The 15,726-nt window shown below is 37.7% G+C and overlaps 1 protein-coding gene across 16 annotated transcripts in view; it reads right to left on the bottom strand.

The window, feature by feature from the left end:
• CELF2 (CUGBP Elav-like family member 2) overlaps window positions 1–15,726 on the bottom strand; it is a 694,215-nt gene that overhangs the window by 48,765 nt on the left and 629,724 nt on the right. For all 16 annotated transcript variants that reach the window (XM_074942653.1, XM_074942656.1, XM_074942644.1 and 13 more), the window contains 3 exons: window positions 15,162–15,241; window positions 10,746–10,904; window positions 9,050–9,113 (listed from right to left, as the gene is read on the bottom strand). In XM_074942653.1, coding sequence (XP_074798754.1) covers window positions 9,050–9,113; window positions 10,746–10,904; window positions 15,162–15,241 — 303 coding nt within the window. The remainder of the gene's footprint in view (window positions 1–9,049; window positions 9,114–10,745; window positions 10,905–15,161; window positions 15,242–15,726) is intronic.

The following is a 15,726-nucleotide window of genomic DNA, read 5'->3' on the forward strand; positions in this document are numbered from 1 at the left end:
ATAGAATTTAAGAACTATATAAACCATAAGGCTTGTCTCAAACCCTATCACCTATAATAGTTTACAAGGCACAATAAAACAGATAACTACTCTAATTACAAGGGACTAATAACCAAGGTAATTAGGTGTAACTACTGTATCCTGTAATCACAGGTCGTCATTGAGTTTGCTCAGCTTTTTAAGCTAGAGCTTTATCATGATTATACACACCACTCATCACGTTCAAAGTGCTTTACAGAAATACTTTAAAAACTCTGTAGTTTAATTACATGGAAACTTTACAATTACCAAAGAATTAGGGATGGGCAAACCTGTCTGAAAAAAAATAAACAGCCTGAAACACAACTCTTCTTCAACCAAGTCTTCTTTTGAAGCATGAAAGAATTTGGTGAACTTTTTGAAAAGGTTGAGCCTTGAACTTCTTCATTTCAGATGGGATAGGACAAGGAAATACTAAAGTATACCAAGTAGTGTTTCCTAAGAGGCTAAACCTAGGGAACAATGGAAATTTCTTATGAGAGATGGTCCTTGTGAGCTTTCCAACACAAAGTGGTTTGGCTAGGTACTTTTCAATGCATAGGTTTGGTTAAGTGAGGATGCTTGGGGAAGCTTCACATTTGTTTATGCTGATCCATGCCTTTAAGAGCTTGTCCATCACTAAATCTGAAATTTCTATGTATATCTTTTTAGGACATTATTCACAGCTGAATACTTGCTCATCAACTGCAGCAATGATAGTGAAGGGATGAATTGGGAGGTACGTTGTCCCTGCTGGAGGCAGGTGCAAGTCCTCTTGGAGAGCAGGGCCACAGCTTATGGTTTTTTACAGCCTGCAACAAACAAGTTGTGCTGTCTGGTATGGAGAGAGAAGCTGGCTATGGCCCCTCCCCATCTTCCAGAGTTTCTGACATTAGAGGCCCTCATCTTCTAGCTCTCAGAAAGCACAAGGGTAAAGATTGTGCCTGGCCCTTATCCAGGGGCACAAAAGTAGGGGAGGAAAGAGAGAGAGAAGCTCCTAGAATCCTCTTGTTCACACACTTGTGAACTCATATAGGCCACCCACAATCTGCCACTAAATGAGGCTGGATGTGTAAAGTACGTTCTACAATTCTGATTTACACGGAGAGCCTCCAGAATAGTTCAGCCAGTGGATCACCAAATTTAGAGACAGAGGAGACCTATTAGTTTATTGACTCCATCTCTTTGCAAGCGTGGGAAACATTTTGAAGGATGGGATGTGGGCTCAGGTTTCATTCTGGATTGCTCTTTGGCCCCAGTGTGCCCTTCATAAAGTTTCAGGTCCACTAGAAGTCTACACAGCTCAACCCCAAGACTTCAGTAAACAATGCAAATCTTCACGGAGGCCACAGTTAATGCCATTCTGTGTCTGGCTGGTAGAAATACGCAATAAAGCAACATGTCTTGGTTGCCTCTCTCTCCACTGGACTGGCTGGTGATCAGAAGGAGATTGCATTTGAATTATATTTTGTGTGTGGTGATGCTTCCTCGTGGTACTTTTAAACAGTTCACAATTTAGATTGCCAAACAGCGGTGAACAAAGATGCATACAGCAATGCTGAAAAGTATTTTAGGAGATAGCTTCTGACTGGTGGAATCCCACCAATTTCCGCAACATGCACGTAGATTTCTCTGAAATTCGTTTTGTAAGCAAAAAGAATTGTAAACAATTCACAATTGCTTTCTATTTTGTGGCCAGTGAAGAGCTACATGGGTGCAAGGCTATGATTGCTGAGAGACATGCTGTGCTTGAGGAAAACAAAACACAAAGAATTAGAAACAAGGCTAATCAGCAGCACCAAAAGTAACAGCTCGCCTGAGCCTGGGGAGCCAGTCTAGCACCCAGGTGGAGGCAAAATGAATGCCCATATCTCTCCATCTCACAAAACCTTTTTATAGCACAAAGAAGCAGATAGACTAGTTTCCTGTGGAAGCAAAGGGCGATCTCCTCCACTAGCAGAAGATTTTTCAAACCCAAAAGAATATTAAGAAGCAAGAAACATATATCAAAGAAGTCCTCTCCCCAACCTGCATGTGTCACTTGAAAAGTGACTACAACACACTGGCCACAAACCAGCTCTTCAGATGTTATGTGGTGTCAGCTATGGGGCCTCCAGAAAAGATCCATTTGTTGTTGTCATCATGCATCAGAGAAAAAACCAAAGAATCGAACCGAGTGGAACTCAAGAGTGTGAATGTTAATAACAGGCTGAGAACACACCCAGTGCCCAGGGTGCTGTAGAACTGATGAAATCTACAGGCGTTTCTCCTCACTCCCATCCCAGAGGCTGTCGGCTAAAATACACAAATAATCTATCCTCATCATTACTATATTTCACTTCCTCCAGATGTTTTATCATCACTGCTGCTCCCTGTTTATTGGCTTTTTTCCTTTATGTGAAATGTGTCAACATCACAGCTTGCTAGAACAAACTCAGAAGATGGAACCAAGTACTGTTGATGCGCAGATCCAACAGCCGATTTGGTCACACAGTAGAAGTAGATTCCGGCTCAATTAACCTCTAACCAATGTATAGTTTTGGGGATTAGTCTGCTGCCTGGCACACACTATGCTTTCACATGGTCTCCCTTCCCGCAGTCCATACTTTTCACATCACACAGGTTTTTAAAAACAGCCTCAAACACCGGAACAAACTTAGAGAGAAAGTGATTCGATTCTTTTTATTTGAAACTGCTGCATGCTCAGCAACTGTACCTCTCGCTGAAGAAATGCAAACTGCTTAACACTGAAGAACAGCCTCACAGGCATGTTAAAAAAAAAAAAAAAAGAGTGAAATTCCACCTGCAGGGAGAGAACTCCTCGGTAAGAAAGAACTCTTCATCTTCATGATGGAGAAAATGTTGGGAATTAAAGCAAAATGATTTATAAAGTGCTAGAACCACATTACAATTTGATTCCATTTTTAATAATGTGTATTTACCAGCATGCCATCAGCCTGGCAAATAGTCAGAACTACAAGGAACACAACTTTCATTTTGTTACTTGGCAAATTAAAAAAAAACACAATTAAATTATGTACAAAACAGATGCACAATATGCCTGCTTGAAACTTAAGATTTTTTTAAAAAATTATTTATAAGGATAGGGGCATGAAAATTTAATTTAATGTTCACCTTCGGTAATTTCGTATCTTATTGTTCATGGCAATTACCATAAATCTACATATCAATAAGCAAGAACAGATGTCAGTTGTTACAAGTGCTTGCCAATCAGGCCTGTTAAAAAGTGACAGATGGATGGTTATAGAACATTCTCATAAGGCCTATTAGCACATTCGCAGGAAATTTTTGTAGTGCTGCACAGTCACAGATGCAGTTCTGTGAAAACACGGGTAAATTTGAGAGCACAAGATTTACATTTTACAACGTCTTGTGCTACCTCCAATGCAAACATTCATGCCATAAGGCAATCTGCCTTGCTTTAGTCTCCACAGTTTTTCTCCTAGTGATAAATGCAAGTGGTAAGGATCAGGGGCTTGTTTGTATAGGACGTAGCAGAATCATGGGCCATTTTTAAAAGCTTTTTATGCTTATTTCAGTTTTACATGCAAAACATTTAGTAAGTATTAAAATAATTGAGGATCACTTGTGTCTTCACCTTGAAGAAATTCCTGCTTAAATCCTTCCTTTCTGGGAAAATATTCATTGGTTTAGAGCCCAGCCTTGGTCATCTTAAAGAGGCCTGATTTTCAGAGGATGGTTCCTGAGCACTTTCTGACCAGGTCCCTTTACAGTGTCTCAGCTTCGTCACCCCAACACAGAGGCACCCCACAATCAGTAATATTGGCCCAATTATTTACTTACCTTTTTCCTTTTGCCTTGTTAGTTTCCCCAGCCATAGGGTTTATTCCTTTTACATTAAATCCTGACTGAAATTTAAGAAACATGGACTAATGATCAAAGCAAGTACAGTTGATCATCTTTGATCAAAAAAGTAAGTTACTTTGTTCACACTGATGTTATCAGACACTCCAGATTTTTATTTTAAAAAGTTGAATCAGATTTCCAAGGACTTTACTTGGGATAGGGAGAGGTCCAGAATAGTGCTCTTGAAATTACAAGCACCAGTCAAGATTTCTAGCTCCACCAAATCACACATATTTTGAATCCATCTTTAGAACAGCTGTTTATTTAATATTTAGTACTTTACTTTTTTCTAACCACTGAGACCCCGATTCAGCAAAGCACTTAAGCACATGCTTAACTTTAAGCATATATTAAATTCATCCCTATTTAGCACAGCACTGAAGCACATCCTTAAGTCCCATTGAATTCAGTAACTTCCCATTGACCTCAATGGGATTTCAACATGTGCTTTAAAGTTAAGTGTGTGCTTACGTGTTTTCCTGAATAAGAATGACATTAAGCACATGCTTTAGTGCTTTGCTGAGTCAAAGCTTTCCTGCTACATTCTGCCTGGTCTTTATGTGAGTGCCCAATATGGGAGAGGGAATAAGGAGCCTCTTCCAGGCCTTTCGCAGTTGGCGTAAGGCTCAGCCAGACTTGCAGTCCCTTCCTTCTGACTGAACCTAACCCAAAGAGTCCATTTTGTATTCTCAAATCTCCCAGGCTATGGAGGGCTGATGGTCTCCTCAATGTGCTTGTGCCACTCCTGTTTGCAGGAGTTTGCGTGTACACTAACTAGAGAACAAACCCTTTCCCTTCAATGGTGTGCTCTCCAAAAAGTCAACTAAAGCTTCATCGTGAAACCTAGAAAATGTGGACTGATTGGCTTTGATTAAATGCCACCTTTGGGGGAAGCGCAGTTGTTTGACCTCATTGCTTTGAGTCCCTTTGCCCAACATTTTCAGTTGTGCCTATGTAAGAAGCAGCCATGGTACGGCATTATTCCTGGAGTCGACGGAGTTTCTCACTTTGAACAGGACACCCCTTTAAAGAGGCCCTATGGGCAAAGCCCAGCAGGAGAAGCCTGGCCAGTATGCTTCCATTGGAAAAGTGCTGCGAAGGAGAGAGCTGAGGGAAAGGACTTGAGAGCCAATGCGAAAGCACAGCGCCTCTATGCAGAAGGTCCTGGCTTCTACACCTTCCCTCAAGATTCTCCGAGCCAATGGAGTGATTAAGGGAACACTCAGTAAGCAGAACTGTGTGGAATTTCTCTCACCTGTCTGCTCCCACGGAGTCAGAGGAAACCTAGCTCAGGTCAAAGGGAAAGGGTGAACCTAACTGAATCAAAATCAGGACCAGTAAGAAGCTCAGCCCAAATCTCAAACCGAACCATGAGAGAATTTCAAAAGGATTAGGAACATATGTTAGAAAATAGAAAAAGGCCCAGCTGGACAGCGTTTATCAATCTGAAATCCAAAGAAGATAAATGCAAAAGTATGGATCACTTTCTTCTATTTCAACCTATTTTTTTGCTTTCACACCATCCAACTGAATCAATATAACCCTGTGTGTGTGTGTGTGTGTGTGTATCTATGCATATGCACATGTATACATACCTAATATCTACATGCATATATTTATAACAAAAGATTTGAAATTAATTGTATTGATAATGGAAAACCTTCATGGGGAAAAATAAAAATATTTTTTGACATCTCTTCTGGCATAAACTCCTGGCATTCTGTCACATAACGTAAAATCTTACGTCATATCTTCAATGTACTTTTAAAACGAGTAAGTTAACTTAGCTCATCTAATGTAAATCAGATTTTTAAGATCTGATCCAAACCTACTGAAGTCAATGGAAAGATCCAAGTGATTTCACTGAGCTTTGCATCAGGTTGTCAATGTAACTTGTATACATTTGAAGAGGGGAACTCTCTGGCTTGAACAGTCATTAACTGTAGCTTGTATTTTTTTATTAGACAATCAAATCATGTGATCTACTTCACCCGCATTATGGACATTCCCCACAAACAATGAGCAAGTACAATCCATACACTGCAGCCTAATATTATGCATAAAAGTAAAAGCAATGCCTTTAAATTGTTAAGCATTACAGTAGTCAGTGGAAAAAAGACTACAGTATGATTGAGAGTAGTGACATAAGTATGTGCATGTGTTATGTTAGAACAATAAAGCAGAGTTTGGCAAGACAATGATAGCTCCTGTAATCAAGACTGCAATGCTATTAAAACAGCAAAAGGGATATTGACGGCGCTCGTCATATTAAGTGTTTTCCTACTTTAGTGGGCTTTAGACACACACTTAAATGCTTTGGAGAATTAGGTGCCCGATCTAAAGTCTACTTAAATTAAGTGAAAGACGTCCATTGATTTCAATGGGCTTTAGATCCACTGAAGCCACAGAGAAAACAGTCATTGACTTTAAAGGTGCAGGACTGAGCTAACAGAAATACTTTTAGGTGCTACATACGTGTACAGGTAAATTTAAGATTAGAGTTGGCCACCATTGCTCATGTTGAGTAGTATCTTACTCTTCCCACTAAAATCAACACAAGGAGGGGGGCAAAAGATCTGATTCGAAATGAACATTTTTTTCTCTCAAAGAACTTGCAAGGTCTAACCGTGGAGCTTGTTTGGTATCTTAGCTGATTGCTTCTAGATTTTCTTCCTCTTTAAGAAAAGCTAGTCCAGTATTAATACACAAGCTCCATATCAGCTGGAAATGAATATTATTATATTTATTTGTGTAAGATGTATGGATAGGATGTAATTAAAAATACATTTTGAGAAAAGGAACAAATCTAGCTCTTATGCTACATTAAGGTTGTGAGATCAATGCTCCAGCAATATTAACCCATCCATGTTGCACACACCTAGAACTTTCAATTCTTCTGTCTCTTGTAAACCTTAATAAATTACTCTTTATTATTAAAGTATACTACCAAATATAGTGGCTGTGCAATGTAAATTGGTTAATGCTGCAGGAGAAACCTGAAACTTGGGGAAAATATACAACTTTTGAACTTTCAGACTTAATGATGCAATTGTGCTAAGCCTTTTGCCCTTTTGTGTACAGTTGCAGCATGGAGAGAAATTTAACATCATGAATTTGACCTTGGACATTGAAATTTAAGAGCCCTGCATTTCTGGAGACGAAAAGGTAAACTCAAAAAAGCATTAAATTCGGTTAATATTGCAAGTAAGAAAACCGCCTTGTTAAAACATTCCAGGAGGCACATACAGTTCTTAAATTATTATCCAATATATGGACCCATTAGAAATCTAGCCTTTGGCTGAAGTAGTACATCGTTCTAGTAAACATGACATGCCACTATGACCTCAGAAGATAATTTCCTTGGATTAAATGGCCTACTATGCATAACTGATTCATACATTGGATTGAGAGACACCCTAGCATTAATCTGAGGAAAATCGAGGGTGACCAGATGTCCTGATTTTATAGGGACAGTCTTTTTCTTATATAGGCTCCTATTACCTCCCATCCCCGTCTCGATTTTTCACATTTGCTGTCACCCTAGGTAAATCCCTAATTTCAGTCCAGGTATGGTTCAGTTATTAGAGGTAAAACTAAACCTACAATAACCATGAACAACAGACAATGGGAACCTACTTGGATACAAGTACGGTAGAGTATGCTATACAGAAAAATCTCCCTGAGTATTTTTTACCCCCCTTGGGTCTCTCAATTTTTTCATTCTGTAGAGCTAACCAAATATGAAAGATTAAACAGAATCCTTGAGCTCAAAGCCAGCTCCAAAAATGCCAACTGTGAAAATGTTACTGAATGACTCTGCTCTGTTTATCATATTAAGATTTTTTTTTATGAGAAAAATGCTAGATTGTAAGTGTAACATAATAGAAACAGCAAGCACTGCCAGCAGGTCTGAGGAAGAGAAAATAATTCAGGGATATTGTCATCTGTAGGCCAATTTATATTGTCAGACAGCAGATTCACATTAGTCTCTGATGCCACTGCAATAATGGCATAATGTAACGATTGAGCAGAGAATACCTGTGCAGTATGGCTATATCATGCGGTATATCTATACTTGTTAAAAAGTATTTCAAGATTCATTCAAAGGGAAGCCAGAAGAAGCTAAAGACTTGGATTAAAAAAAAAAAGAGTATTAAAAAATGTTCCTAAAGACACACAAATATTTCAGCAGTTGTTTTGTGATGGCAAAGCAAGTCCAATGCTACATTTCATTGATTCACTGAGTTCATGATTAAAATAAACTAGAATACCTTTTTTTTTTTAAATCAAGCAAGGAAAAAAAAAGCTTTTTAACAGTTCCTCACGGCAGGCATAATGTGCATCTGTGGTCTGATTTACTGCACATGCTGCCTTCTCTAGCATCATGTTAAGTTAGGGTATCAGCATGGCAGGTCACACAGTGGGAGAGACCTTTTACTAATCACTACACATCACTTACTACTAGCACACAGCTCATTACCAAGAAATCCGCCAACTAGCTGGCTTTCAAATATGCTTACACTTTGATTTTCTTTTTTCTTTCTCTCTCTCTTTTTTCCAGAACAAAGATTGTACTTTTTCATAAAAGCTTCTGTTGTGTAATTTTGTCAACTAGGGTTCTGAAGTCAAAAAGGCACCCAGTTAATTTCCCATGATTATAAAAAGAAGACTGCAAGCTTGTATCAGTGGTAGGCCTGTAATCTTGGGTTTCATTAAGAAGGTCAGAACATTTTTATTTGTCACCTATTATTAAAATGTTTGAGGGCTGCCATTAATTTGATTTTCAGGCCACAGAAATCTCACTGGAAATTAAAATGTAATCCTGCTGTTGCTTTATTGCCACTTTTACTAGGTAGGATATAGCTGCAGGAACTAAGAGCTCTCCTGCAATTTACAATTGGTTACTCTGGACAAATGGCAGGTGACTAATGCAAGACAAACTGTTTGTACAACCGAGGAGCGGTTAGCTTAATTTCAGTTTCTGAAAGAAGGACTGAATCCGAATCATGAGTTGTCCCCTGCTCATACACACAACACATTTTATATACAAAGACTAACTTCATGTGATCATTACAGATAACAGAATTTAAGAGCCTAAGAAAATAAAATATAATTGGCCAAAATGAAATGATTTTTAACTCACCAGCCATTTGCTGAATGCCGCTGAAGGCACCCAAGTTACTGGAGGAAGTTGCTTGCTGTAGAAGCTGCAAATTAATAATAAGACGATCATCGTCATCTAAGTGATGTTACAAAAAAGCAACAAGATTAAAACAAAATTATCCATCAAATTAAAGCTGGAATACATATAGTTTCCTTTAGTTTTATATAGTCTCTCACTTCTGCCTATTGTTGGAATGAACATCCCCAGAGATGATGCTGTAAATCCATATTAATGTCTAATCTCTATTAAGAAACACAGACACTGGGGAAACTCAATAACATCTCTGCTTTAAAACAATTAATCAATTTACTCTTTTTAACAACCAGGTGTTAAATCTATTTAAACCAACATAGCGTGACTAATTATAAACCTCTGCAGTCTAGTACTTACCATAACTCATCTCTGTCAATCATGGTCCATTCTCACCCAACCCCTTAAATTCAGGTTTCTTTCTTAGAACAAGGTACATCAAGTGCACAGATATTCATTAGTTCATAGGCTGGCACTTAGCTGATATAACAGTCAAGATTCACTATTAACCCTTGATATACTGGGTATTTTTTTTAAAGACTGCCAGCTAAATGAATGTCTATGCAGATTTATAACCACCCCATCCCACGTACACACACAATTGATTTATGCAATCTGCAGATACAGAGAAACAGATCTCTGAGCATGTGGGAACTTCCCAGTTGTCAATATGCCATACACTGTGACCATTCACAACTTTACAGAGGCAAAAGGCAGAGACCCCTGACCACTTGAACAATAAGAGAATCTTTGTTACCAGTCTATGATTTATGACACACTCAAGCTGTTCCAGATTCCCCCCAGCAGAGGGCAGCTGAACAATGTAAGGTAGCAAGCTCATTTTTCCCTCATAGCTTTCAAAGAGTCAAAGAAAATGTCATTTAAAAAATGCCCAAACGCCCATGAAATCTATCTTCTATAAAGTAATATGAACCCTGCACATTTAGTACCAATAAAAGCGCATTTAATTTACAGACTTTCACTAGTTAATGTGATAGCCATTTTCAAATATATTAAAAGATTAACTTGAATGAGTACAGGGAATATTTCCATGTGAAACTGATATGCAGAGTAGAATTAAATTCAAACATTGTGGATTCAAAAGACTGTTCTCAAACACAGTTGAAGAAGGTTTTCAGATGTCTACCTGATCTCTGAAAGGTGAAGATTTTACTTTGATAAGAGAAAGCTTCCAAAAAATTTATTCACATTTTTTAAAAAAGCAGAATTTAATGTTCAGCGGAAACATCAGAGTGAAAAATGTATTTTCCAGCTGAAATAGAATTTTAATCTTCAGAGGACTGCAAGGCACTGAAATAACTTGCGACTTTCATTCTAAATAGCTGTTATTACTACAAAATGTTTCATATAGTGCCATACATTTACAGGGTGCTTTCAGGAATAAGTCACTTTATCTGCCCCAAAGAGCCTATGTTAAAATGTAGGGAGTTCCATTCTATCAGGGTTCACTCCAGTGTGCTAAAATAAATATATCGGTTTAAGTCTAAATATGTGGTCACTAAAACAATGAGGAGTCCGCTGGCATCTTAAAGACTAACAGATTTATTTGGACACAAGCTTTCGTGGGTAAAAAACCCACTTCTTCAGATGAATCATGTAGTCACTACATTTCACAAGAACTTACAGCTAGGTACTGTGGTGTGAGCCCTCCAAGGCCTGTGAGGTTCCCCCAAGTGGCAGTGTTGAGCTGTTGCATCTGTTGTGCCAACTGCTGTTGTAAACGCCTCTGCTCCTTATCCTTTTGGGTATCAGCAAACTTCACCACTATCGGCGAAGAGCAGCCCTATGATTGGACAGATTGGAAAAGAAAGATGTTAACATCACACACATTTACATGATTCTACCTTCACGTGTTCTTACCACCTTTAAATCCATTTGAAATAACCTGAAATTATTTCTGAAATGATGTTTATTAATTATTATTCAACTATTTTTAAAACATGGCTCTTGAAAAATTATTAATTTCCTCTCTCTTTTCATTGAACTCCTTTCCCTCCAGATCTTTGTGTATGTTCAACTATCTGAATGCCCCTGGAGAGACAACAGAATTTATCAATGCTCTTTAATTAAGCGTCACGGTTCATGTGTTTTAAAGATGGACTTGTCTCTTTGTTTTCTGTCTATTTGCAAGTAATAGCCAAAGACAATGACGGACATAAACAGTGCCACATGAATGAAAACAGATCCCTTTTTATCTAATTTTGAAACTGTTTGCTTTCAGATATAAACCTTGAGATTTTTTTGTTTTAAATCTACAGAACAATGTAGCATCATAATGATTCCAATTTACTTTTGGCAAATGGATTAGAACATTTCATGATTTGTAGAAACCATCTGTCTTTGAGTTTTATCCTGCTGCCCATCAATGTAGTGTCTGAGTCCCCCTCTATCCCCTACACACTGTCATGCCGATTTCTCTTCCACCCCCAATCCTAAAACCATGTTGGGTGCCTCAGATCCAGAAATACAGCAGGATTTTAGATACAGTTTACAGTGTGCAATGGGGGTTTATATCTAACCAAACTCATCCCATGGCTACTCTCACTACACTGTGAGCTTCTTCAGAAAAGTTCCTATTCTCTATTTCTACAAAGAGTAGCCGAGGAACCTCACAATAGGACAATGATAGGAACATTCAGAATCAACAGACAAAATGATGAAATAAGCCACGGTAATAATATCTTTTGTGTGAAGACCTCCCATCAATACCATTCCTTTAGAATTATCATCTTAGAAAATGATCACTTGAGATGTATTATTCCACCCCCAGTACCTTGCTTGTATATTTCATTGTAAAAATGTCTTTCAATTTTTCAGTGAGTAAAAACTGAGATACACCACTTCAGCAATTGAATAAAGATTATGGAGGATTCAGCTTGGTATACAATTGCCTCTTCTCAGTGATTTTATACTAATATTAAAATCAAGCTCTTATTTTTTTTTAAATTGAAATATTTTTCCAGTTTAGCTAATAAAAAAGGTAATAGCAAGCTTGTATCCCATTTCAGATTGGTGGTATTAGGCTAAGTGTGGTGATAGTTTACTGCTTGCTACATGTACATACGTGAAACTCTTAGGTCTATTTCAAAGGGAATATAAATGAATTTCAAAAGGAAGAAATAGTATATGGCTGTTCCAGGACTCAGCTCAGCAGCTCAATACTCAATACAACAGCTGATATCATATTTATGAATCCTGAAATGTCAGTACATTGTATAAAAACAATATCTCTGCAATTTAGGAATCTGTAATTTTTTTTCACTTTCTGCTCTTATTTCATCATTTTCAAAGGAGCAAACATTCTGAAGATTGAAATTATATGTAGCAAAATGGCTCTATATGAGAAAAAGTTGCTATTTATTCCATGTCAACAAATTAGTGTCTCCTACTAACCCTCCATTTGAGTGATTTTTTTTTTAAAATACAAAAATGAGGCAGAAAAGCCGAAAATGAGGGCAGCAATTATGGCTTTAAAAATGAGTTGCTTAAACCAGGATAGAGAGTAAAATGCAAAGAGCAATAGGAAAATTCATTATTTCCAGGAGACACTTGCTCTTCTGAACATGAACATTCTCATCATTTTGCGTCACTTTGAAAAATACGTTTTTGTCAATGATGTGTGCCAAAGAACTGAAAATAATGAAATCAGAAAAAATAACTTCAGTGGTTCAATTGAAACTTGATTGCATAATACATAATCTTCCATCTTCCATTTTAAAAGTCTTTTTCCCCCCCATAAAACATGAAATCAAAGTGCCAGGGGCAATATTATTTCAGAGTGTGTCCAGATTTTAATCGCAGCTCTCAAAAGTCAACTTTTTACCATCATAGCATTGACATTAATAACCAAGAGGCAGGAAATCCTTTTGAATGTTGACCAGAGCAATACCTTCTTTCCATTTGGAGAGGTACCCCCCATTATGCAAGCAGATATGGGGTATCTCCTACCTCATTATTTTATGGCTGCTTTTTATCTCCCCTTCTCAATGGGAAGCACTGCTTGTGTACCTTTCCTTCTGTTGGCAAGGTAGAACATGCAGACTCCTACGGTACCATGGTACCATGCCATGAATTGGTGAGCTGGAAGGGCTGCTCCACCTCCCACAAAAGAGTAAGCACATCAGTTCTGCTACGGACCTGAGCCCAGCTGACATCATGATGCTAATTATGGGTGCAGATACTCCAATCTTTAAGGCTGTTGAGTAGTACTTTTCTCTGAGAGTAGTTATTTATATAGGGCTAAATTGTGATACACTTGCTCACTTCAAACAATTGGATTACCTGTGGCATAAGGTACTATTCAACATAAGGAAGTATATCACAAAGGGGCTGTGTTTGAAGTATGGTACAATTACTCAGCATATGAAAGGGAGAATCTGACCTTTAATGATTATTTCATTTTACAACATCCTCTGACGTGAGAGTGATTCATGTGAAACTCATTACCCTAGACCAAAAATACATGGGAACACATGGAAAATACACATAAAAACCACAGCATTATTAACAACACTTCTGTTTTATGTGGAACCAAAAAGTAGCAAAAATATAGCGACCCAAATTAATGGGGCAGTGCATGGCAGAAAAATAAAAAGAATCATTATTCCAATGAACTAAAATGTCACTTTTTATTCCATATATAGTGTCATAGTGCACAGTAAAATATATTAGGTAAGAGCAGCTTCCTAGTGAAGATAATTTCAATAATTCTGATTTTTCTCTGTGGCAGATTCTCATCTAACACTGTATATTCAGGGTCTATAAAAATGCATTGGACTGAAAAGAAAACACATTGATTATAAAATAATCTTAACCAAAGTCAAATGTGATGTTTGGAAAGACAATAGCTTTGCAATGCCAATATCATTACTGGAAGAGTACAGAAAACAGCTGACATTTCCATGCACTGTCTCTTTTTTTTTTCTCTGTCTTTCCCTTCGCTCATTACACAAAGCAGCTCAACGACATGACGCAATAATGATTGTTTAGTACCCAGCATGCTTTGGGAGACTAGAGCATTGCAAAGAAAAATTACTTGAGAAAAATTGAAAGGCCCTCATTTAAAAAGAATAATAATTTAAAAAAAAAAGAAAAGAAAAGAAGAAACAAGTGCACATAACATCAAAATACCACCTATGAGAAGATCATCAGTACACAAAGATACAGTATACATAATACAGTATAACATGCACTCTCAAATGATTAAACTAGAAGATCCAGAATAAGTAAAGGCTTAGTACTCTTGTGAGACCTTTTGTGCAAAATTCTGAAAGACCATGACATAAATCACAGACTAAAAAAGTTGAGACCACCAGATGAGCTGTGGCAGTGAGATAAATATGCCGATAAGTGGATCTGACCCTGAAACTGTAGTCGCACCAGGTAAGTAAAGTTAAAGCTTTGTGTTGCTCATTATTAGAAAGCACGATGCCGGGGAAGCAGTTTTTAGCGAGTAAAAGATTGCTGTTTGTACAGAGCCTGCCGTGACAGTGCTCGGTAGCTAGTCCAGCTCTTCAATGTGCTCTTACATAATTAGCATTTTTATTGGCTACATGAAGTAGGAGAAATTATATTAACTTAAAAAGAGTTTCCATATGCAACCCCCCCCAAAATTCCCAAACACATGCACTAGGAACTTGGCATGGCCAGGTTAAAAATCTCTTTCGAGCCTTTTCCCAGAGTAGCACAAACTGCAATATTTTAAAATCCATATAAAGTCAGGCATTTTGGGGGCTTTTTTGGTTTAAGATAAAAGATAATTTAGTCCCCAGATATGTTTTATTTATTTATGTTTATTTTCTACTGAATGCCACTGGACACATTAGAAAAGCAATGCTTGGGTTCAACACAGAGATCTTCTTACTTGTGTTTCAAGATCATTCAGAAAAATAAATTTCACAAAGAGGTAGAGTGAGTTTTGTGAAAGTTTAAATCTGTGAGATTGTCACGTGTCTGATCTTCTCCAGGAGACCATGGCTTTACCATTCACAATCATTTGCACAAAGAAAACAAAGAAAGGGCAGATGATACAGTACTGTACCTCCATGGTCTGAGACTGGTGCATGGCTTTGATTGCATTCTGTGCCATTGCCCTTGTAGAAAATGTAACAAACGCACAGCCTGTGGGAACAAGGGGACAGGGAGCAGGAAAGACAAAAAACAACAAGACAAAAGGGTTGGACGCTTGTTAAACCAACACAGTCTACGAGAACGGCCACAAGACGACACTGTTCTCAGTAGTACATAAAAGTAAACAACTCCTCTAATTTATTTATTGACAGTGCTGACTTGCTAATCTGACCATAGATGAAAGAAAAAAAATAGATTGGTGGGGGTGGGAGAAAAGGGTTTGGAGGTTTTTGTTTTGTTGTTGTTGAGCCACAGGGTTTGAAATAAGCAAAGCTTGTTTGTATGCTCTAAAATGTAAAGTCTGGATAGTATATTTTAATCCCTTCCAAAGCATATATTAGCAGCTACCTGTTATTTCTTTTTATTTATTGTTGGTTTAAAATAAACTGCGAGCATCACTGGCAATTAAGTACAGATTTAAAGAGCTCATAATGCCACTGGTAAATTTCATCAAGATGGTGTGAACACAAATAAGA

Source organism: Natator depressus, chromosome 1 (assembly GCF_965152275.1).
Source record: "Natator depressus isolate rNatDep1 chromosome 1, rNatDep2.hap1, whole genome shotgun sequence".
Lineage (NCBI taxonomy): Eukaryota > Metazoa > Chordata > Testudines > Cheloniidae > Natator > Natator depressus.